The following is a 25,876-nucleotide window of genomic DNA, read 5'->3' as shown; positions in this document are numbered from 1 at the left end:
TTTAAAAATGTAGTTTTTATTATTATTTACAAATAAATTAATAGAAATAATAATATAAATGCATTCAAAAGTATAAAATTATTAATCTAAATAATATTTAATACTGCGATTATTAACGAATTAAAACTATAATAAATAAATAAATTATCAGTCACAATTTCCCTTAACCCGTACCACTCGAAGAGAAACTTCCCGTGATCTCGGGTGAAAAAAAGTCACAAACATAAAAAATATAATCCATCCCTATTTTAATAGAAAATCTGAAATAGCTGAAAGATTTGTTTTAAGATCAGCTTAAACTGATACTGTAGGCTGGTAAGCCTGAGCAAGTCTGAAAGTGGCACCTGTGAGAGAGAAGCTAAGAAGTGCGCGTTTGAGATACTATGGGCATGTGATGAGACGAAATGAAAATGAGCTTGGTAAGAGAGTGATAACTATGAATGTGGAAGGATATAGAGGAAGAGGTAAATCTAAGAAGAAATGGATGGATTGCGTGAAAGATGATATATGTAAGAGTGGAGTGAGCGAAGAAATGGTATATGATAGAAGAGTATGGAAGGAGAAAACATGTTGCGCCGACCTTAGGTGACTAGGAGAAGGGTATAAGAATGATGACTGTGGGCTGATAAGCATAATGAATAAATTGTTATTGGGCATTATTTGAATTGTCTACGTTCAAGCCACTGCCGGACTATGGTATAAGTCAAATAGAGAGAGAGTGAGAGATAGAGAGAGAGAGCGATCTCTTCCAGACAATCATCAGGTGGACAAGAATCATTTGGAAACGAATTACGCGCGGTGTACCAATCCTATAAGTCCCCTAAGTCAAATATAATCCGAGTTAAGACTCTAATGTCTTGACTATAAGCTGACCCACCGTTTTCCATGCAGTATGTTTGAGGGCGTAAATGACGCTTGTACCTAACTCAGTTTTGTGACTTTCTTACACCTGTGCGAAGTCAGGAGTGTAATTAAGCAACAGCGCCCGGGGCTGTGATGTACATAGGGGCTGGTGACGGCCTGTTCTTTGGAGAATACGCTCGGTTAGACGCCCAGTCTTTTCCCCCTGCTCCCGAGGAGTAGGCGTAGCTGCTGCCGTAGTCCGAATTGAAGTCGCTGCTATCGGAGCTGCCGAAGTAGGAATAATGCGGCATGGAGTGGTGCTGCGGAAGAAAGGTACATTCATGAATTGACTGACTCGGTGATGTCCCTGACTACTGTACCGAGGGTTGTGGGTTCGATTTATACATCGGGAAAACATGTTTTTATTTATTTATTTTTAATTGCATACGAGTTACCGGAGCCCATAGACATCTACAATGTAAATGAGTTTTAAGGTTTTAGTAAAGTACAACGGCTTCAAACCGAAAAGCCTTACGGCTTCACGACAGAAATAGGCAGGGTGGTGTTACCTACCCGTGTGGACTCACAAGAGTTCCTACCACCGATAAATCTAACATTCCTTTAATCCTACGATACGTCAAGAGAATAAGTAAACATATATGTTATACTTAATTACTCTTTTAGTGTATTTGTTTCCAATAGTAGAGTGAACTTTAAGGCGTACCAAATGATAATTTACATTAAATATAAGCAGTAGACATAGACATTGTGCATAGCATATCTGTATATTGGTTACGTTGTAGATGTCTATGGGCTCCAGTAATCACTTCACACCAGGTATGCTGTGAGTTCGTCCAAATATCTAAGTAATAAAAAATAATAATAAAATGAATAGAAAGAAAAATACAAAATAACCTATCCATGAGTTGTGCACACGCTATGTTTGTTATTTCGGAAATAAGCATTCAAGACGAACTGTTTAAAAACACCCCGTATTTCTGAGAGGAATTTCATTAAACTTTACCGGAAAAAAAAAACACACGTGTGGCACTCGAAGACTGCCGCGGTAAAGCTATTGCATAGCATTTTTTATCAACTTATGCAATTACAAGTCGACAATAATAATTTAATATTAAAACAACAATAAAATAAGATCCGGTGAGAAACTCAGTGGGCTAACTTTCAATGAATCTGCTACATTGTGAGTATTCCATTTTGACCGCGTACTCACTAGAAGGCGCTACATGGGATAGAGACACGCCTTTGGATGCTAGTTTTAACTCTCATTCGTCCAGAATCAACGGTTTAGCTAGTTTATTTTTAATGCCACTCCAATCACTGAATGAGTAGTAGGAGTAGTAATAAAATTCTTCGACTAAGCGATAGAAAATGGTACGCCCAACGCATTGTAATATGATATAATTTTCTATTTTACAATTCCGTTTGTCGCCGATAGATGGCGCTTGACGCAAAACCTGAATCGCGCTATCGTTGTGTTACCCACGAAATTATACCACATATTTTGATAGTACATAAATCGGAGTTTAGACTTCTTACTTTAAACACTACACAAGCGCAACGTGTGAATGTGTTGAACGCGAGCCACATAGTAGGCGTAGTGAGTAGACTTGCGCAAAACATCACTTTCCAATGTAATGTGATATGACATCACTTTTACAGACAGGTGATATTACTCGAAAACATTACACATCACTCTTAACATTACTCGGTGCGTTCAATAGATACTGTGACGACGAATACATTGTATCTATACACCCGAATCATTACCTAAGTGATGTGTATCAACACATGTCATGTGTCATTGCAGTAGTGTATTACAATACAAAGTATGAACTTTGTATTGTAATACACTGTTATATTACTTGACAGAGATTGACTTACTTAATAATATAATAATTTTATTTACGTCGTGGCCTAAAGGATAAGACGTCCGGTGCATTCGTGTTGAAGCGATGCACCGGTGTTCGAATCCCGCAGGCGGGTACCAATTTTTCTAATGAAATACGTACTCAACAAATGTTCACGATTGACTTCCATGATGAAGGAATAACATCGTGTAATAAAAACCAAACCCGCAAAATTATAATTTGCGTAATCACTGGTGGTAGGACCTCTTGTGAGTCCGCACGGGTAGGTACCACCACCCCGCCTATTTCCGCCGTGAAGCAGTAATGCGTTTCGGTTCGAAGGGTGGGGTAGCCGTTGTAACTATACTGAGACCTTAGAACTTATATCTCGAGGTGGGTGGCGCATTTACGTTGTAGATGTCTATGGGCTCCAGTAACCACTTAACACCAGGTGGGCTGTGAGCTCGTCCATCCATCTAAGCAATAAAAAAAAAAAAAAAAAAAAATTACTTAATATAATTTATTGTGGGATGAACGGATTTCATATGGCGACTTAGACTGCAAATTGAGCTCCACAATAATGTTAATATACGAGAGCAGTAGATGCATTGTTTCGGCGCGATATCCTCAAATTGCATCCAAGGAGGACTGTACTTTCATTTAGACGCCGTTATTTCTTTCACTTATTAAACACGCATTAAAACAAATAATAAAACTATCTTCAAACAAGTGCTTAAGTAATTCAAATCAAACACAAAAATTAATATGAAATATTACTAAACAATTACGAGCGATTAGCGATTTTACATAAGTTGCGAATAAAAAATTAAGTAAGTACTTGCGGGAAACTACCGGCTGGCCGCATGAAAAATATAAACACAAATACCTATATTAAAATTCAGACGTACCATAGGTATAAAAATGTACCTAGCGGCCAGGACATACGGTTCCAAATCACTAGGAATAATTCCGTGTCGCTTGCTCATTTATTTTGCGTCGATCGGTCTGTCTCCCTCGCTCGGTTCCGTTCGTGTATTAAGCAACATTACACGACAAAGAAAGAAACATGTTGGGTGATGGTGTGATGTTTGTTTCCTTCGCGTAATGTGTGATGTTGCATTACATCGTAGAGTAATATTACCCGAGTAATATCACTCGCATTACTTACACATGTCTAGTAGTGAGGGGTGTAAGGTTTTTTTTCGTTATGGAATTTGGGAATTTCACGATTCCGCGCTCAAGGCCCACGATAAAATCTATGCAATAGCTTAAAAAAACAAAATCAAAATAAATCAAATGAACTTGTTAATTTATCGAAGCGATAACGCCCGTGCATTTTATTGAAAATAACAATCGATATAAATAAAAGCTTTCGAGTTATTTCGAGTGTTTTAGATAAGGAAGCCCATTTGACCTTCCATATTACTTGCTTATTGAAAAATGTTAAAAGGACTGCGAGACATGATTAGCATTCACTTATTGGAACGTGAGAAAGGAATTGCGAGAAATACGATTAAATTCCGATATCCTTTATTGGTGTTATAAGGAATCGATCAAGGACCTTTAAAGTATCATAAAGGGGATTGCCCACTCTCCATAGTGTGCTAGGCCCAAGATGGACATCAAATATTACTATAAAAATGTACTCATTCAAATTCTTAAATGTATTGGATATCTAAAAAATATATTGAAATTGGCGCCACTATTATAAAAAATATAATAAAAATAAAAACTCGTTTTGAGGTTAATTTTCAATATAAATAAGTGTCGGATTGTGAGATACTTCAAGAACTTTTCTTTTCTTAATGTTTAAGATGTTCCTAATGTATTTTTATCCAACAGGGTATAAAAAACACACTTGATTCTTTAAATATCTATATTTTCTTCATCTTCATACACAATTAGTATCATCTAAAAATAGCAAAAGAGAGCATATACACGGTTTTAAATCTCGATCAGGGTAAAACCACAATTCACACAATGTTTTTAGTCGTAGTATGAAACGTTATTGATAAAAGTAAAATAAATCGAAGAAAAATCAAAACACATCCATTTTGTACGCAAGCACAACACCACAAGCAGCAAGCGAAGTGTCAGTCAGTCAGATTAAATTCAATGTTGTCAGTATAAAGAAAAATAATTACATGAAATTCATATATCGATTATTTTTTTAAATAACCGATAATTGATTTATATCTTAATCTTTTTTTTACGAGTACACATTATTTTTTATGTTTTTGTTTTAGTTGTACATATTTAAATAACAACTAGTAAAGTTTTTTTTATTGCTTAGATGGGTAGACGAGCTCACAGCCACCCTGGTGTTGCTAAGTGGTTACTCGAGCCCACATACATCTACAACGTAAATGCGCCATCCACCTTGAGATATAAGTTCTAAGGTCTCAAGTATAGTTACAAGTTAAAGTCCAATGGGTATGTCTTCGATGTTATTTTATGTGCATAAAATCCATTAAAGTCGATTGATTGATGATAATACTTAAAATGATTTATTTATATGTTTTATTTATATACTCAAAATATTTACTTCATACGTAAAAGGTTTTGAAGCTGGCAATATTTTTCCCGCAAAAATAAAAATCCTTGTTTTTTCAATAGAGTTACTTTTTTTAAACTACTTATTGTAAACTGTAGTGGCGCTTATTTGCAAGAAAGTAAATGCATATTTATTTATGACACAATTAATGCACTAAGTATTTTTTCTGTAATCTATTGTCCGCTTTGGGCCTAAAATGGGCCATCCCCTTTACGATAGGTAGATAAATGATATTCAGTTTTATCAAGTATTTTTGTTTATTTTTAATGATACGCAATGTAATTTTAAATCCGCAAAATTATAATTTGCGTAATTACCGGTGGTAGGCCCTCTTGTGAGTCCGCACGGCCTATTTCTGCCGTGAAGCAGTAATGCGTTTCGGTTTGAAGGGTGTGGCAGCCGTTGTAACTATACTTGGGACCTTGGAACTTATATCTCAAGGTGGGTGGCGCATTTACGTTGTAGATGTCTATGGGCTCCAGTAACCACTCAACTGTGAGCTGTGAGCTCGTCGTGACGTCAAAAACACACTGAACTAGTCGGGGACGCGAGACCGCGTGGAGTGCTTCGTGGTTTGTAGGCGCCGCTCGGAGCCGCTTCGGCAAGCCAATCGCGGCACACTTATTTTTTCGTTTCGTTTCATTTTGTTTCATCTTGTTTGAAATTCCATCACAACGATTCTAAAGAAGTTTCACTTCAACAAAATCTTAGAAGTTTACAGCAATATCTAGTGAGTCTAGTGAAAGAGGAATTAAGCTGATTCAGCCGAAGAAAACACAATTACATCAAGATTAAATATTACTACGTTTGCTTTATATGATTAAGAATAAATTGAACACGAAAAATGCCGACAAAAAACGTATTGTAAAGAAATATGAGGCAAAATAATACAAAAGATTCACCGTTCACTCCTTTGGGATCATATCGGAGGGAAACCGTCATTCAAAATGTCTAAGCATCTAGCTACTAACATGGACGTTAAAATTTTTCGATAGAGCTTCATTAAAAGCTCATCGTTTTGTTTAAAGCTGTTACAGCAGCCTATGTCAACGCGAATCTCACTGCAAGCTATGAGGCATTTAAAAAAAATTCTAATTGTCTTTATGACTGGTTTTATAGAAAAGTTCCTGGTCACCTTCCTAGTCGAATTCGTGGTTTACGACGATGAATTTGGCGAGCAAACTAACCCATAGACACAGTCTACTGAGATTCACCGGAGCTTCTCAGTGGGTCGAGATTCCGATTCGGTGGTAGATTCTGCGAAGCACTGGTCTTACAAGGGCTAGTGTTAGCAAATTCTCTCAGGCTCAAACTTTTTTTGTTGGAATGAAGGATTACTGGTAGTCCGGAGTCCTTTCCAGTTTCACTAAGACAGGTGGGCAAGCAAAGGCGCAGTCAAGAGGAAAGGGATTTGCTAACAACAGTCCAAGTGCATCTGAAGGAGATCTAATAACTCAAGGGCAGCTGTTGAATTCATCTATTTGCCTGGGCGTAGCTGGAATAACCCCTACCAGTGAATAGGTAGGAAAAAAGTGTGTTTGTGTGTGTGTGCAAGTCACACACGGTAGAAGTGAAACTTAGAAATAAGATATAGATATACTGACTATCTCACTACACAGGAGCATACATATGGACAATGTTTAGTAGACGATAGTGGGGATGCTACGAAGAGTCGCACAAAGAGGAAACCGAGAACGTCTAATGAATTCTATCTCATTCTCTCGCCGGTTGAATCCTATACATTTATGTGTTCGTGTCTCTACGGACTTATTTTTTCGTTTCATCGAGTTTGAAATCACAACGATTCTAACGAATTTTCACTTCAAAAAATACGGTAGTACCGTATCTGACCGGCAGATGCTGTTTTAAAATAAAACAATTCGGTTTTACTCAAGAGTATAATATGGAGAGCGTATTTACAAATGCAAACAGTAACAGTGCAAAATAAAAATCTAGGAAGTTTACCGTAAATCAAAATTAGTACATACGACGTAACTTATACGCGCAATTTGAAAATCTATTAAGTTTGATGTGGTTTGAATAAATAATAAATATTTGGTTATCTATATATTAATACGTGAAGTAAAAACCTTTGTATCCCTTTTTACGAAAATTGCGCGGACGGAGGAGTGTGAAATTTTCCACACTTATAGAGAATATAGAGAAGAAGTGCACAATGCTAATATTTTTTTTAAATAATGCATAAAAGATACATTAAATCAATAAAGAAAACATTACACACACTACATACCATGTATTTGGCGCACACACGCATGCATACTATTTATTGTCAAACTTTTGTTCTTGAGGTCTGCTGTCAAATTGAGATTAAATATTGTTTGTCTTTGTTCATATTTTTTATAGTGTAGTCTTGGCGAAATTTGTGATTATAGAAGTATAAAATACAATCATAATAGTGTACAAACTTACAATTCCAATTAATTATAATCGAATTTCGACTACTGCGGGACCTCTAGTTTTTAATAACTTACTCAACTCAACTAATTTATTATATTATAGTTTCATTATTCATTCCTTGCAGTGTGATAAGTTTTTGAAAAAAAGTCTGAAATATATTGAAATTTGGAGATGACGTTCCTTTCCTTAATTTAACGTCCATTTATTTTCGTTTAGTTTCGGTTCAAAGCGACGGCTATCTGTTTTTGCACGCGAAAATATTTGTTAGGATAAAAGATATATAGATCAATGTATTTTTTTGTGTTTCGCGCTGCCCATATTTGTTTACTTTCTATTTACATTATCGTGGAATTCAATAGCATATTTTTGCATTGCTGCTTAAGCAAGAACAGATCCTGGATTATTTAGTGGAATGATTGTAGGACGCTAACCAGCTAACGAGATTAATGTATTCTTCTTCAAGCAAGCTATGTCGAAGAGTTATGATTGAGGAATGAATGATTAGCGTTGAGAATTTCGCTTGCTGTTTCTGATGCTTCTAGCATCGCTGTAGCTTCGATTAAGAGAATGTATGTAATTAAATTGAACATATATTATGAATAGGTTGCCTTATCAATGCTCATTTAAGTCGTTTTCATACACATAAAACAAAATCTTTTTTTTTTTAATTTAAGAAAACAAATCAGTGGAATTCATTTTGCGTTTTCAATTTTCAAAATTTCCAACAACAATAAAGTTCGAGAAAAAAACGTCGTTCGCGCCATTTTAAATACATATTGTTGTTGATATTTCTATATCTGTTCGGTCTTGTGGTTTGTCACGCACGAATTGTCGGTTATGAATCGTGGGAAAATTTGAATCGATATGAATGCTCAGAAAATTACAGTTTTTTTTTAGCTATTGCATAGCTTTTATCGTGGGCCTTGAGCGCGGCGACCGAATCATGAAATTCCGTAACCAAAAAAAACCTAACACCCTTCCCTCCGCCTGCCATGTAGCTCGCGTTCAACACATTCACACGTTGCGCTTGTGTAGTGTTTGTGAATAAGCGCGCGGCGTGACGTCACACTGCATGCGCATCATGAAAAGTCTGCCCATCTCTCTCTCGCGCGGTCTAGCTTATGAGTGTGAAGGGGACTGTTAAGGTTTTGCTTTTATTAATGTTTAATATAGCGTGGTCTTGTTTTATTATTGTTTTAATATTAAATTATCATTGTCTAATTATAATTGCATAAGTTGATAAAAAATGCTATGCAATAGCTTTACCGCGGCAGTTCCCGAGTGCCACACGTTTTTTTTTTCTTACTTATTCGTTGGTTGCCTTCTCGCCGAGGGGTAGGTGAGCTCACGGGCTCAATCTGAGAGAATTTGTTAACACTAGCCCTAACAAGAGAAGGGTTTCGAAGAATCTATCTGGTGGTAGGAGCTCTTGTCAGTTCGGGTAGGTACCACCACCCTGCCTATTTTTGCCGTGAAGTAGTAATGCGTTTCGGTTTGAAGGACGGGGCAGCCGTTGTAACTATACTGAGACCTTACATCTTATATCACAAGGTGAGTAGCGCATTTGCGTTGTAGATGACTATGGGCTCCAGTAGCCACTTAACACCAGGTGGGCTCATATAAGGAATGAAAAAAAAAAAAAAACATTGTACCGACTCCGAATCGCGACCCACTGAGAAAATCGTCGAGAAACTCAGTGGGCTGTGTCTATGGGTCAGAATATTATATTGAGTGTTTCTCAGACAAGCGTATAGTAATCGTTTTTCTGTGGTTTTTGGGATCTGTAGATACAATTAAAACCACTTTTTTTTCTTCTGGAACGAAGTTCCTTATGGGACGGTGCGGAGGGCTACCCTAACCAGAAAAAAACGTCCGTAACGTAAGATTTTTATTAATAATGCACACAGTGTACGACTTAACTTTGTAATAACGTACAAAAAATAACATATTTTTTTATCATTCAATTACCACGATCTCAGAGCGTTCGTTTGCGCAATACCTACACTAACTCTTATGCAAACAACCGTGAATGAAGTGTACCACAATAAGTTCGCACGTTACCGAATGACCGTGGGTTGTTGCGAAACCTCCAGTTTTATTTTCTTTATACCTCGAATAGAACTTAAAATTAATATTTTTATAATAACGAACTTCGTTCCTAACCGGTGTCTCACGACACCACACGTCTTCTTTTTATTGCGCTTCTAGGCAGACCAGGATATGGCCCACCTGATGGTGAGTGGTACCGTCGCCCATGGACTTCAGCAATGCCAGGGGCAGAGCCAAGCCACTGCCTACCGTTACTTTAACGGATTAAGCTCGCCTCTTTTATTACCATATTTTAATTTTTTGACGTTATCAATAAATACCTCACAATTTTCGTCCAGGTTCAACTGGTTTGAATTGTGTATAAAGCTACCAGACGTATGGACACAGAGTAGTTTAATATAAAGAGAGAGATAGAGAGAGACTATTGAAGTGTAGTGTATATATCTCTTCACGTGAACGAATGAGATAAAAACAAAAAACAAAACATTCTATAGTTGAGAACTTTTGCGGCTTCAATGCATCGATCGAAACCAAAACGTCGTATGTCAGGACTGCTGAACGAAACTGAACCTCTGGAATATGGTAGCAAAGACTTTTTGGCTAGTCGCAAAATTTTCATAAAAGACCGTTTGGCTTTGGCGCTGTTATTCAATAATAAACTTTCTAACGTTCCGCTAAAGTTTTATATTGAAGTCGATACATGCTATGTTTACCAGTGATTTCCATATCCACCCTGTATTGTGGTTATATTATTGGCTTCATTAAATTAAATATTAAATTTCTTAAAGTACTTAATTTATTAGCCTTAATGCACATTAATTTAAGTGAGCGGACTTTTTTTTTATTGCTTAGATGGATGAACGAGCTCACAGCCCATCTGGTGTTAAGTGGTTACTGAAGCCTACATCTACAGCGTAAATGCACCACCCACCTTGAGATATAAGTTCTAAGGTTTCAAGTATATTTACAACGGCTGCCCCACCCTTCAAACCGAAACGCATTACTGCTTCACGGCAGAAATAGGTGGGGTAGTGGTACCTGCCCGTGCGGACTCACAAGAGGTCCTACCACCAGTAAACCTACATATATGCCATTTAATTGCCAGCATCCATGGCTGACAGTTATCACTTACCACGCAGGTCATTTGTTTATCTGCCATTGACTTCTAAAAACTCGGCGACAAACCCGATAATAAGCCATGAAATAAGTTCACGATTAGAACTCGCCTTGAAAAAATTAAAATTGTCTTCGCTGAGCTGACTCATTTGCACTTACTTTGTCACGTCCTTACGGATCCATTAGATCCAATAGCTCTTGCATTAGATACCTTCAGCTCTAACACTAGGAGCAGGCTGAGGAACCCCGGTAACAGTACTCGTCGAACTCGACAAAGAGTTCGACGTGCAACCTAACCCATGAATCAGCTCGCTGAGTTTCTCGCCGGAACTTCTCAGCGGGTCGCGATTCCGATCTGGTAGTAGATTCATTCGCAAAGCAGCTGCTCTTGAGTTGTTAGGTCTCCTTCGGAGGCGCTCGGGCGGCTGTTAGCAAACCCAGCCCTCCGGGCTGAGCCTTTGCTCGCCCACCTGTCGTGGTGAAACTCGAAAGGCCTCCGGGCCACCAGTAATACTTCAACCATAAAAAAACTTACTTTGCAAGCCTTTAATGTGCTCAGTAGATTCGGCAGGAGGAAAGCAGCTGCCAGCAGCAGCTTCTTGATTAGCATTACTGCCAGCAGGATTGGAAGCAGCAAGAACTTGCTCTTGATCACAGCGAGCAACGTTAGCAGCGGTATTACAACAGCCAACTTCTTCTTTTTACCACGACCTGCAAATAATATGTGATGAAACTATAAATTTTTGTTGTTTTTAAGCTATTGCATAGCTTTTATCGCGGGCTTTGAGCGCGGCGAACGAGTCAAGAAATTCCGTAACGAAAATAAAACCTAACACCCCCACTCCGCCTACCGTGTAGCTCGCGTTCAACACATTCACACGTTGCGCTTGTGTAGTGTTTGTGAATAAGCGCGCGGCATGAGGTCGCACTGCATGCGCATCATGAAAAGTCTGCCCATCTCTATCTCGCGCGGTCTAGCTTATGAGTATGAAGGGGACAGTTAATGTTTTGCTTTTGTTAATGTTTTAAAATATAGCGTGGTCTTATTTTATTATTGTTTTAATATTAAATTATTATTGTCTAATTATAATTGCATAAGTTGATAAAAAATGCTATGCAATAGTTTTACCGCGGCAGTCCCCGAGTGCCACACATGTTTTTTTTTATTTGCATAGATGAGTGGATGAACTTACGGCCCACCTGAATTAGTGAGTGGAGCACACTGACATCTACAACGTAAATGCATCACCCACCTTGAGATATAAGTTCTAAGCTCTCCATATAGTTACAACGGCTGCCCCACCCTTCAAACTGAAACGCATTGCTGCTTCACGGATGAAATGGGCAAGGTGGTGGTACCTATCCGTGTGGACTCACCAGAGATCCTACCACCAGTAATTACGCAAATTATAATTTTGCGGGTTTGATTTTTATTACACGATCTTATTCCTTCACCGCGGAAGTCAATGTGGAACATTTTTAAGGTATGCATTTCATTAGAAAAATTGGTATCTGCCTGTGGTAATCGGATACTGGCGCATCGCTAGATACGAATGCACCGGACGTCTTATTCCTTTAGGCCATGACGACTTTTATACCTCGGTCTAGTCATCTTTTTTCGTTAAAACAAATTTAGAAAATTCGCATATTAAGTCAATTTCTGAACGAATGTCTCATGATTGTTTTATTGAGAGCACGCTCAGTTTAATTAACCGTGATTAAAATAAAACGGTAATGCTCTTATTTTATAAAATCGATTGCCGAGATTTGTTTCGTTTCCGGATTGGAGGGTCACGGCCCGCATTTCCGAACCACTAAGCAGTGACCTATCCGTATTTGTGTCGATTACAATTATACCGCTCTTTTGTTGGGTTAATTACGAGATTTCAATCGTTTTCCATTGCGATTCCATCTTTGGTCGTAAAAAGTGGCACACTTTTGCTAGTAATAAAGTAAATCTGAAGTAAAAGTGGCACACTTTTGCTAGTAATAATGTTAACGACGATGAATTACTGGTGGTAGGATCTCTTGTGAGTCCGCACGGGTAGGTAACACGACCCTGCCTATGTCTGCCGTGAAGCAGTAATGCGTTTCGGTTTGGAGAGTGGGGCAGCCGTTGTAACTATACTGAGACCTTAGAACTTATACCTCAAGGTGGATGGCCGCATTTACATTGTATATGTCTATGGGCTCCGATAACCACTTAACTCCAAGTGGACTGTGATCTCGTCCACCCGTCTTAGTAATAAAAAATAAATAAATGGAATAGTCGTTTTTGGAAACATATACTAATACCAAGTATATACCCGTAATACTTTGGAAGGGTTAAAATTACTGACAAAACCTACAATTTCCTATGTTGAACCTTTGGTTTTTACAACCATATTCGCCAAATATTACTGAGAATATGTAAACAGGGGCGAAGTCACGTCTGAAAGTTATCGGTTGATACCATTAACACGGTGTCTGGTTTAATGTGGAGGATGAAGCGGAATATTTCCTTTAAGAATAAGCGAGGCAGCCTTTGCCCAACATATATTATTATAAAAAAAATAATAATAAAAATAAATAAATGAATATCAGTGAATAGGTAAATACGCATATTTGTTTAAATAAATGATAGACACTTTTCAGTTATCTCAGTTGAAAAACCCAACCCGATTCTCATGAAACTAAAGTAAAATTTCTATACTCCTAAATGATTTCAACAATAATGTCTTAAAAGTTAACACTGATCAAAGTAAATTAGCAGCTGACTCTGATATTTAAACCGCCAATATTCGCTGATTTGTTTTTAAAGCCTTAAGTTAGTGGTAGGAGATTAGTAGTCTAAAAAAAGACATCTGTTTCGCCTTTACTCCGACCTTGAATCACTAAAGTTATCAATATCATCAGGCGGGCCGCGAGTTAATCTACTTCTATAACGTGGGCTATAAAGTGGTTTAAAGATTATTCACCTACCATCCTATGGGTATCGGAATCGATTTCCAGAGATCTTTTCTGCTACCTACCATCCGGCTTTGGAATGAATTCCACTCTGCGTTGTTTTCCGAGCGCTATGACATGTCCGTCTTCAAACAAGGCTTGCGGAGAATACTCAATGGTATGCAGCGACTTGGCTGTGCCCCTGACACTGCTGGCGTCCATGAGCGACAGTGACCATTTACCATCAGGTAGGCTGTATACTCATCTGCCTAAATAGGCAATATAAAAAAAATCTAGTCTCAAACTGAAGGTTTGAATTTAAATCATGTTTTTGCTTGGACGGTTAAGCAGCTCCGCAGCCCTTAGATATCACAACGTAAGTATCGCCACCCACTTTGGGATATAAGGTCTAAGCCTTAAATTGTATACTGTTCCATCCCTCAAATAGGCAATGGTTGTGGTAGCCACTTTGGCTTACAGCACGACTAATCACTGCAGTTAATGAACACGTTTCTAGAAATAGAAATATCAATATAGTTTATGTCGCTTGCAGCTTGCGCCACACGTAAAGTAAAGGGCTTAGCCCACAAGGTTACCTCGATAAAAACTTTTCAAATATAACTCCACATAACCGTATCTGTATGAAAATCTTCTAGAAACTCGAAATACTATTGGGTTTGTTTTTCGAAACAATAGGATGTTGCATTATGCATTATCATAGGGTGTCTGAAAGCGAGATCATTCGTAGGCATTCCCTGCTCTCCCTAAAAGATTAATTATACGTAATGTTAGAAAACAAAATAAGGTGAATCTTATCTTCAGGGTTAGAGTCCGGCTAAATAAGTTTCCCGATAGTTCGACCCTCTACAAAAACAAGCTGGATAATACCAGTAATATAGAGTTACTTCATTGTTATTCTATATAGGTAGGTTATAGGGAGTATTTTTGTCAGAGTATTAATAATGTACGATTTTTGGTACACACGCACCGGTATCAGCAAATCAAGAACAGGTATGTAAATCTGTTTCTGGTTCCCCCAGCACAGAGAATCCTAGCTTGAAGCCGACGGCCTTTTTTTCCTATTCTAGTAGAGGGTTTATACTGGATTCACCAAGCGAGTAGGTAAGGGCTCTAACCTGGTGACGTTGCTAACACTAGCCCTAGCAAGAATTTGCAGCTTCATAGAATCTACTACCAGTTTGGAAACGCGACCCACTGAGGAGATCCGGCTAGGAACTCAATGGGCTGTGTCTGTGGGTTAATTTACTCGCCAAACTCTTTGTCGCAAGCGACGGGTTCGGCGAGAATGACGACCGGTGCTTGAGGTACCTAAAAGCACCGTCAGTGGATCGGGAGGATCCGAAAGGACGACCGTATGTGATTAGTCTCGGATTATATTTCATTGATGTAGTTCGTATTTCTGTTCTTCGCTTGTTGTAGACCTAATTAAAGCCACTTACACGGTTTAATCTTGCGTTTTTTGTCATTGTTATTGTCATGGTTTTTCTTTCGGACGTTTTCGAACACATTACAGTATGCGCGATCAAGGACGTTTTATTTATTTACGTATATCACACATTTAGCGATACTCAAAGTAGTGGATTCAGTAATGCATCATTAAATACTCTGGTTTTAGATCGATTTAAATGGCCGATGAGAAAATAAGGTAAGGCGAGATATCGGGGACGAGGTGAAAGTGTTTGCGGTTTAGTAGCAAACAGACCGGGGAATGACCCTAGGGACGGCTTCGTACATAGTTACCGCTTAATTAGGGTTGTTAAATTCCAGTTATCCCTTGCCCCAAAAATAATATTCTATATATGGTAATATAGCGTTTTGGAGATAGGCTTTATCTTACTTCATTACCGCTAAATAGAATATGAAATGCACGAGTATTCAACCATTGCACCGTATAAGTTTTGAGGAATAATCGGAGATCCAGCATATTTTCTTCTGTTCTGGATTTTTCTTTTTAGCGATCTGGTCCAGCGCATCGTTGATATGACCTTCCAAGTGTTTCCACTGTGTATCAGCGTTAGCGTGAATGTGCGTTGGAGAATCCTTCAAGATAACCTCTAAGGTACAAGTGGCCACTTTAAGTAGACGAAAAAAATAAATTCAATAATATCTGAGAGCAACCTTTTATGAGTTAAAAGCTTCAATTAATTTCTAAGGGATAATTAAAATTAATTTAAGATACCTCTTGAAACAAAATATCGGTGATTTTTTTTTGTAATTAAATCAATACAGACTTTTGCTTCGACCACACGATACAGTACGAGGAGAGTCCATAGTTCTTATAAAGAGCGAAGTGTAGCCCTTTATAATAATTAAGTTGAACTATTAAATCTTCCATTGATTTGAGGCGTTATAGAAAGCAATGCGTGGTGTCGTGGTCTAGATTCCCAAGATACATAAAATATGTATAAATCGTATTTAGAAAAAAAAAACTACTTTATCTTTCTGTTTTTAAATTAGATAGGTAAACGAGCTAACAGTCCATCTGATGTAAAATGATTGCCGAAACTAGTTTTTTATTTTTTTTTATTGCTTAGATGGGTGGACGAGCTCACAGCCCACCTGGTGTTAAGTGGTTACTGGAGCCCATAGACATTCACAAACGTAAATGCACCACCCACCTTGAGATATAAGTTCTAAGGTTTCAAGTATAGTTACAACGGCTGCCCTACCCTTCAAACCGAAACGCATTACTGCTTCACGGCAGAAATAGGCAGGGCGGTGGTACCTACCCGCGCGGCCTCACAAGAGGTCCTACCACCAGTAATAATAGATATTACAGCGTGACTGTTTTGAAACAGAAATAGGCAGGAGGGCGGACATTTATAAAGTAAATGGTTTTTTTTTCTAGGATCAGATGTGTATCTGTCAAACGTCCTGTATTCTTCTGTTGCTAAATACTGGTTTTAGACAAAGATATTTAATGCTATGGCATAATTCTAGTAGCGATGGTGGGCTTATAGTCTCACTAGTCTCTGCAATAAGAGCAATCGCCAATCCTCTTTCAAAATCGAGGGCTCTTCTAAAGCATCCCCTGAACAGAATTGCACAGTTTATTGACAAACGAAATATCAGCTATAGACTAAGTACTCTAAAAGACCGGAAAACATCGTTAAAAGACAGGAAATTGGGTCCACTTCAAACCCAAACCCGCTCGCAAATTTAAAAGGCTGTGTAAATTGGCGAGTGACTTTGAGGTTGTGTTTGAGTGTTTCGCAGAATTAAACTTTACAGCGAATCAATCTAAATTGATGGTTTTCGTATTAATGAGTACTGTTTCCTAAAAAAAAAAAGAAACGCAAAATTGGTGTGATTCTAGTTAGTGATCATCGCCAAATGATAGAGAAACTATCTTGGGTAAGCTATTGTGCATGGGGAAGATATAGTGCTATCTATCTAACAGCACGTGTGGTAAGCCTGTGTACCATAGACTCCACTACCCTGCCCATATGTGCTGAAAAACAGTCATGGGTTCGGGTTCATTGATAATTCGACCTCATGTCTCATGATGTCTGGCGGTAACTACGTTGTGATGTCTATGAGCTCTGGTTACCACATCATCAATTTATTTCATTTTCAGATTCACTGCAAGCTAAACTATTATTATAAAAGCTCACCATCATCAGCCGTTTCCTCCTCCACGGTTCTGGCTCCCTCTGGTATTTCCACCTTCAGACCTTTGACGTTCAGGAAGTCCTGCACCAGCCGCATCAAGTATTTAGCAAACTCGGCCCATTCAGACAAGAATCCTCTTGGTTTTACGTCCCTTACTGTTTTCTTCACGCCCAAGCTGTTGATGGTTTCCACATCTAACGGGACCAGACTGAATAGGTTTGTCTTGATCGTTTCGTTGTTGTTATCTCCAAAAAAGGTTTCCTTGATGACTTTGAGGCCCTTGTACTTGACACAAGAAATAGCCTCTCCCTTAACAAAGCAGCTGTCCTTGACGTACCGGAGATATCCATCTTCGGTCACATTTGACCGGGACAGTTGCAGTGTCGCCATGAATAAGACGATGAGTAATCCAGACATTTCTGGAAGAAAGGCAAAGGAAAATTTACAATAATATGGACAAACAATCCATATTCAAGGGTCTAAAATAGTATTTTTGAGACAAGGACTGATTGAGCCAGATGAGAAATCACCAAATCTTTGACGAGGGTCTGACTATGATTGGGATTGAAACTTGGGATCCCGTGGGATTGCAGTCACTAACCACTAAGTTTAACTTGCAGTTGATGCTATCTGTCATCTCAAAGCTGACATTCGTATTATGATCATGACATTAATTGAACTCAGGGCAGACTGACATCTATACTTACATATAAAAATGAATTGCTGTTCGTTAGCCTCGCTAAAACTCGAGAACGGCTGGACCGATTTGGCTAATTTTGGTCTTGAATTATTTGTGGAAGTCCAGAGAAGGTTTCAAAGGTAGATAAATATGAAAATGCTCGGAATTAAATAAAAATAACAATTGTGTTTTTCCTTTGATGTGCCCCCCGTCGCCGCGTCGGACGGATTCCTTTTGTTTGTTTTAGGTTTATTTTATACAAAAGTTTAGGTCTTTTATTTATCGATTGAGGCACTACGAAGTCTGCCGGGTCAACTAGTAATTTAAATAAAATACCTGCCTAAGCTATTAATTGAATTTCTTTTACTATCGTAAATTAGATTAGCTGATTGTTCTAAAGTTGGAGTCTAAAGGCATCACCATGATAGTATTATCCTTCAAATCGAAACGCACCATGCTTTGCAGCAGAAATAGGTGGGACTCATGAATTAACCCGTGCGGTTCCTATTTAAAACATTATGTAAAAGCATCTCAAGAACTAAGTTTAATTTCCGACCACATTTTTATTAAATGAAGAGTTTCAAGCCTGCAGAAAACTTTACTATCTCGAGCTTTAAGCCGTTTTGTGGAAGTCCTAAAGTTGGGTCGTTAAGCTTTTAACGTGGCTTAATTAATAATGAGCTTTATTGTCTTAGGAATACGGGTTGTGCGCTACTCTGATTAAGCATTTGAAAACTATGGCTTCACTTTATGAAGACAGGAGTAATTAACGTGTGAAAATTAATTTTCTTCAAATGATATAATTAGTTCATATACATAGTTGTAAAATGTCCGGTCTATGTTTGAAAAAACCTTCTACTCATACCAATTGAGAAATTATATTCGGTAACTTCAGACAAACCTATATATATTACCAAGAGCCACCCATAATCTGAAAAAAGTTCTGAACAGAAAAAGATCTAACGAACTTAGTCAGAGCCAATTCAAACTATCTGAACCGCTAAAGACCGCAAGCAATCGAATCGTTTTTAATACGCTTTTATCTTCAGACGTGAGAATGTTTGTAGCGGAATCTTTGAACTTGATTTGGACCCCCTTCAAAACGTCGGATTAACTCGAAATTTGGTATACTTATTAAGGACCGATGACAATTCAACATAATATTTTTTCTACAAAATGAAGCAGTGACGATGCGAATATGAAAAATAAACGACTGGAATTAACGGCTCGATAAAATAAATAAAATATTATTATATTTCTGAGATTAATTGAAAATTGTATTTTTTATACACGAACTCACCCGAGACGCCTCTGATGAATCGTTTTGTAAAACCAGAATGGTCACAGAAGTTAAATGGAAAATAATTTTGAGGCAGTCTTTCGTTGAGTGAGCATTCATCAAAAGGGAAGGGAAAAAGAGATTAATCGACCCTGTGAAGAATGATGCGAGGACCTTTGGTGTGACATGTTTAAATGTCAGAACAAAAGGATGCCAAGAGAGACAATGATAACATTGCGCCGATCCAGTATCACTACATAGTATAAATCAAAGTCACTTTCTCTGTCCCTATGTATGCTTAAATCTTTAAAACTACGCAACAGATTTTGATGCGGTTTTTTTTAATAGATAGAGTGATTGAAGAGGAAGGTTTATATGTATAATAACATCCATTAAATAGTGGAGAAATTAATAATAAATTACAGTTTCTGAAGCGAAGCGATTGCGGGTCGCTAGTTATTCCTATATAGCTCATAATAAAGCAGTGAATTCTAACTATAAATTGTAAAATTAGTCTCTTCTGCAACTCCATAGTTTCTAAGAAATGTGGATGTCCATGATGATCTGAAGCTTGACTCAGTCAGTAAATATTTACAGTCGTAGTACATTGAGCCACTTTGAGAAGACGGTACGACATGAAAATCCTCCTGTCGTGGCTGCAGGAAATTACATACCCGATCCTGTGGACCGAATGGTAAACAGTCGATGTCGCTTCTTACTGGTGGTAGGACCTCTTGTGAGTCCGCGCGGGTGGGTACCACCAACCTGGCTATTTCTGCCGTGAAGCAGTAATGTGTTTCGGTTTGAAGGGTGGGGCAGCCGTTGTAACTTACTTGAGACCTTAGAACTTACATCTCAAAGTGGGTGGCGCATTTACGTCATGTATGTCTATGGGCTCCAGTAACCACTTAACACCAGGTGGGCTGTGAGATCGTCCACACACCTAAGCAATAAATAAAAATTATATAAATAAAAAATAAAATATAAATAAAAATAAAAAAAACTATTTTCAGTCTCTTGCCTTTCGCATCCAATCATTACCAGGTATTTTGACCAGGCCGTCAGTCCATTTCATTGATTTTCTGGCCACGTTAGGACATCTAGTACGAGGTATTCACTCCAGAACTTTTGTGCCCCACCGGTGGTTAGCGTGAAATTATATTATTAAATTCCAGTAAAATTACTACTTAGTATTTGTTAATATTTGAGAAATTTAGTAATAAAAGTTTGTTTGTTGGTCTATACATAGTACAGCGCTGCCCATGCTTACTGACAATATGCCCATAATTAACAATGAGCCGGTGTTCGAATCTTACGGACAGATACCAATTTTCCTAATTAAAACAATACATATCCACGATGACGAAGTAAGATTCCGTTTTGCTTAGATGGGTGGACGAGCTCACAGCCCACCTGGTGTTAAGTGGTTACCGTAAATGCGCCACCCACCTTGAGATATAAGTTCTAAGGTCTCAGTATAGTTACAACGGCTACTCCACCCTTCGAACCGAAACGCATTACTGCTTCACGGCGGAAATAAGCGGGGTGGTGGTACCAACCCGTGCGGACTCCCAAGAGGTCCTACCACCAGTGAAAAAATAAACAAACCTACAAAAATAATTAACGGTCTAATTAAGGGTGTAGGGCGTCTTTTGAGCCCGCACGGATCGTGAAGCGGTAGTGTCTTTCAGTTTGAAGGGTGGGACAAGCTTTTTCTATAGAAATGGGGACTTAGAACTCATGTCTCCAGGTAGCAAAATTTGTTTTGATACACCGACAATCTGATGTTGTTGTTCGGAACTTGTATATTTGCAAGCTTATACACCGTATTTTTTTTATTGCCTAATGAGGGTGAACGAGCGCACGGCCCATCTGGTGCTAAGAGGTTACCGGAGCCCATAGACATCTACAACGTAAATGCCACCACCTACCTTGAGATATAAGTTCTAATGTCTCAGTATAGTTACAACGGCTGCCCCACTCTTCAAACCAAAACGAATTACTGCTTCACGGCAGAAATAGGCAGGGTGGTGGTACCTACCCGCGCGAACTCACGAGAGGTCTTACCACCAGTAATTACGCAAATTATGGTTTTGCCCGTTTGATTTTTATTACACGATGCTATTCCTTCACCGTGGTAACTGATCGTGACCATTAAATTAGTTGAGTACGTATTTCATTAGAAATATCGATACTCGCCTGCGGTATAACAAATGTACACGATTGACTTCCACGGTGAAGGAATAGCATCCTGTAATAAAATCAAACCCGCAAAATTACAATTTGCGTAATTACTGGAGGTAGGACGTCTTATATCTCCGCATGGGTAAGTACCACAACTCTGCCTATTTCTGTCGTTGTCTGAGCATACGAAATCTGAATATCGTGTTTGTTTTAAATAAATTAGAAAAAATTCAAGTATCATCTTGTAGGTTCGCAATGTTTAATTAGTACTTCGTTTAACATTAAAACTAATGAATAAAGAGAGACACTTCTGAGCACCTACTGCCGAGAACTTAGTTTCTAACAGCACTTAAAACGGAGTTTAAATTTAATTTGAATGTTGCAGTCCATTAAAAAAACTAGGCGAAATTTAAAATTACCACGGAATTCTGTTTCAATCTGTCTTTTCTGCATTAATTAATAAATAATTAAGCATTATGGAGAAGACTTTCTCCATTAGATTATAATGGAAACACGGCAGTAGCTTAACACGTTCAATAAACATTTCCATAGAGTCATCATTTGGGTCTATTTTAGCAATAGTCGGTTTGGCGGAAGCTCCGGCATTGTTAATATCCATGAAAAAACATGACCACTCACAATTAGATGGGTATGCTTGTTGGCTTATAGTACGAGTACTGTCAGATATTGTAGTCACTGTACTTGCTCGACTGCAGGGGTTTTAATTCGTTTCACCACTTTAATAGCGCTTTTAGTAGGTCAAATGAGGCTGGAAATTGTGCTTCACACAGCAACGACACCGAACAGATCTTTGGGCGGTTTTGGCAGATCTGATCTAGTTCTAGTCATGCTTATTTGGTATAGTTAGCTAAATAGATATGTAGCGACGCATTAAGAGCATACTCTGAGTTTCTTACTGATTGTTTTCAGTAATGAAATTGTATTCTGGAACCGATGGTAAAGCTGTGGCGATTGAAAGCGCTCGTAAAGGTCTAGTTGAACAATTTTAATTGATTTTGTCACTCCATCTTACCAAGTACGTTCGCGATTTGAAATAATCACCCAATGATTAAAAACGTGTGGCACTCGGGAACTGCCGCGGTAAAGCTATTGCATAGCATTTTTTATCAACTTATGCAATTATAATTAGACACTGATAATTTAATATTAAAACAATAATAAAACAAGACCACGCTATATTAAGCATTAATAAAATCAAAACATTAGCTGTCCCCTTCACACTCATAAGGTAGACCGCGCGAGAGAGCGATGGGCAGACTTTTCATGATGCGCATGCAGTGTGACGTCACGGCGCGCGCTTATTCACAAACACTACACAAGCGCAACGTGTGAATGTGTTGAACGCGAACTACATGGTAGGTGGAGTGAGGGGTGTTAGGTTTTTTTCGTTACGGAATTTTATGATTCGGTTGCCGTGCTCAAGGCCCAGGATAGCAGCTATGCAATAGCTTAAAAATCTGGTCTTTTTAGTTTTGTTCTATTTGCTTCCAAATCTCTGTAACATGAGTAAGTAATGTAACTTGAGAAAACTTAGTTTCAAAAGCACATGTAGGTACGTCGAAGTCAATGATACGACTATTCGAATACTTGGAGAAATGTTTCACGTGAACATTAGAAACATAACTCACTTCACGATTGACAGATTTAATGCTTTTAACTTTTTGTAGTAAGTTAAGTAGTAATTAATACCACACTCGTTTATAATTTTGCCATTTGTCGGTACATCACATCCATTGCACTCAAGGTCTATTGACCTCTTTTATTTGATGTGTGAACGAGCTCACGGCCCACCCTGTTTTAAGTGGTTACCAGAGGCCACAGATATCGCAACGCCCATGCTTTATTTCCTACCCAAGTTTAGTAACCTTAGAGGGTTATGCCAGCGTAACCGGTCGAGTAGGTGAATCGATATTATACTATTACAATTACGATACGATACGATACGATCACGATACCATACGATACGATACGATTACGATACGACTACGATACGATACGATTTTGAATCGATGTTAATGCTTAGTATTACAGTTTTTTTTCCTACAAATTCATCGGTTGCTTAAAGGGTTATTCCGGCTTCTTGCGCACGGGTAGGTAAGCTCACGGACCTCCCACTTGAGGACGCTAACATTAGCCCTAGAAAGAACTACCACCGGCTCGGAAACGCGACCCTCTCAGAAGATCCGGCGAGAAAGCCAGTGGGCTGTGTCTGTGGTTTAATTTACTCGCCAAACTCTTTGTCACAATCGACGGGTTCGATGAGAACGGTGACCGGTGCTTGAGGTATATAAAAGCACAGATAGTGGATCCCGAGGATCCGAAATGACGTGTTTAGAGCGACGTCAATTTTTACTATCGCCAATACTGCCCGTATTTAACTATAATAGCTGCCCTTCAAAGTAGAACGCATGGTTGTCGCGCGACTGATATGGGCAGGATTTTGAAATACATTCTGCTAGCCCACCACGCGTGTGTCTGAGACAGTTAAAAAAAACAGAGATAAAGGCAAGGCTGTAATTATTTAAGAAAATGAGTAATGGAATAGGTAATTCAAATTAAAAGTGTTTTTCATAATATGACAAACATAATTCAAGTTAAAAAAAATTCTACCTCCGGTCCCAAATGTTCATCCAAATGTTCTGAACCGGTGAAAAAACTCAACGGGCATGTCTTTATAATGAGCGTCTTGTTAATTTTTTAATTCATCAAAAAAATAATTCAAAGATACAAAACAAAAGGAACATTACCTAATTACCGTAATAGAAATGAAACGGCGGGGAGCGAAAGCCTCTTCCCAACCCCCGTGTGCTTTTTTAAGTCTTAAAAGTTTGTCGTCGTTCCATTTTTTTGCACTAAACTTTAAGCTTGGAAAGACAAAATGATTTTACAAATAATTATTTATTTTATGATAACAGCTGATGCGATTGACAATCTATGTATGTTATAGTTTGTGTGTTTTGATGTTTGGTACTTTTTGCTGGTGGTAGGACCTCTTGTGAGTCTGCATGGGTAAGTACCACCACCCTGCCTATCTCTGACGTGAAGCAGTAATGCGTTTCGGTTGGGTTCGGTCGGGGCAGCCGTTGTAACTATACTGAGACCTTAGAACTTATGTCTCAAGGTGGGTGGCGCATTTACGTTCTAGATGTCTATGGGCTTCAGTAATTACTTAACACCAGGTGGGTTGTGAGCTCGTCCACCCATCTATGCAATAATAAAATAATAAAAACGGAAAAAAATGCAAGACTACTTTCTAGCTGTCATCATCATCATCATCTTGATCATCGATCAATCTGTCATCGGAGCTCATGTGCAATGATGTAGATTAAAAGTCTTAATCTCTGTAATCAAGTTTTTTACATATTTTTTTCTAATAAGTGTAAATAGAATTTTTTTATTTAGTGAAAATTACTGGATTTCATATTTCTTAAAATTATTCATTGTATTTTTATTCAAATCTTACTATTCTAATTTTAAGATTTTGTCAACTATTGCACTGTCGATTGCACCTATAATTGAGGTGACATCTGCCATGTACTTATTGTCAATTTGTCAATATTTTGTATTGATGATCACTTTGTTAGTGCAACTAAATAAATAAATCTCGCATTAGGATCATTGCCGCAGTTACTGTTTCATCTTTCAAATCGGTTTGTGATTCCCACTTTAGGACACGGTACACGCCACACCACTAATGATTAGCTGGGAGGTTAGAAGTTAGGGTGTCAAATAGGAAAATAGGTGAATCTTCTGGCACTGCTTTAGAATTCTAGAGAAGCAAAAGCGTGATTGCGTCTGAGACTGGTCAAAAGTAAAAATTGCATTTGTAAGTGAAAGTCAAATTGCAATATGAAAAGTATTAACTAATGGACACATTAAAAAATAAAAATTGTCTGGACAAATTAATTCTGTAACCACACATCGCTAACTCACCTATTGTCGAACCGCAAAGCCACGGACTCAAAAGACCACTTCACTTTTGAATATGAAATACAAAAACATCAACTTTCAAAATTTGGAACATGAAATTTCTGAAAATAAGCTTTTGAATTTTGCTCCGTTCCACCCGACGATCATTTGATAAATGACTTATTTACGTCGCTACAACGCTATTTAAATGATCCGCAAAATGATCTACAGACGATTTAGCTGCATAGTGGAACGGATATAATCCGAATCATTTCGATTTGTTTAACCGAGTACCGTCTGCGGTTTCGTAGGACCTCAATTTGTATTTTAACTTGAATGATTACAATATAATGATACTTTCTTCGTAATTAAAAAAGTTCATGCGCAAAATACGTGAC

At 38.2% G+C, this 25,876-nt stretch overlaps 1 protein-coding gene across 1 annotated transcript; it reads right to left on the bottom strand.

Annotated features, from left to right (window-relative positions):
* LOC101744079 (uncharacterized) lies at nucleotides 1–25,635 on the bottom strand. Its single transcript, XM_021347953.3, has 4 exons — nucleotides 25,503–25,635; nucleotides 17,409–17,825; nucleotides 11,384–11,559; nucleotides 1–1,163 (listed from the first exon to the last, which is right to left on the bottom strand). The coding sequence occupies exons 2-4, from the start codon at nucleotides 17,821–17,823 to the stop codon at nucleotides 972–974; spliced, it is 783 nt and encodes a 260-aa protein (XP_021203628.2). The 5' UTR covers nucleotides 17,824–17,825; nucleotides 25,503–25,635; the 3' UTR covers nucleotides 1–971.
* Nucleotides 25,636–25,876: the final 241 nt, after the last annotated feature.

This window comes from Bombyx mori, chromosome 26 (genome assembly GCF_030269925.1).
Source record: "Bombyx mori chromosome 26, ASM3026992v2".
Classification (NCBI taxonomy): Eukaryota; Metazoa; Arthropoda; class Insecta; order Lepidoptera; family Bombycidae; genus Bombyx; species Bombyx mori.
Note: the sequence above shows the minus strand (reverse complement) of the source record. Positions and strands in the feature narration are given on the sequence as shown.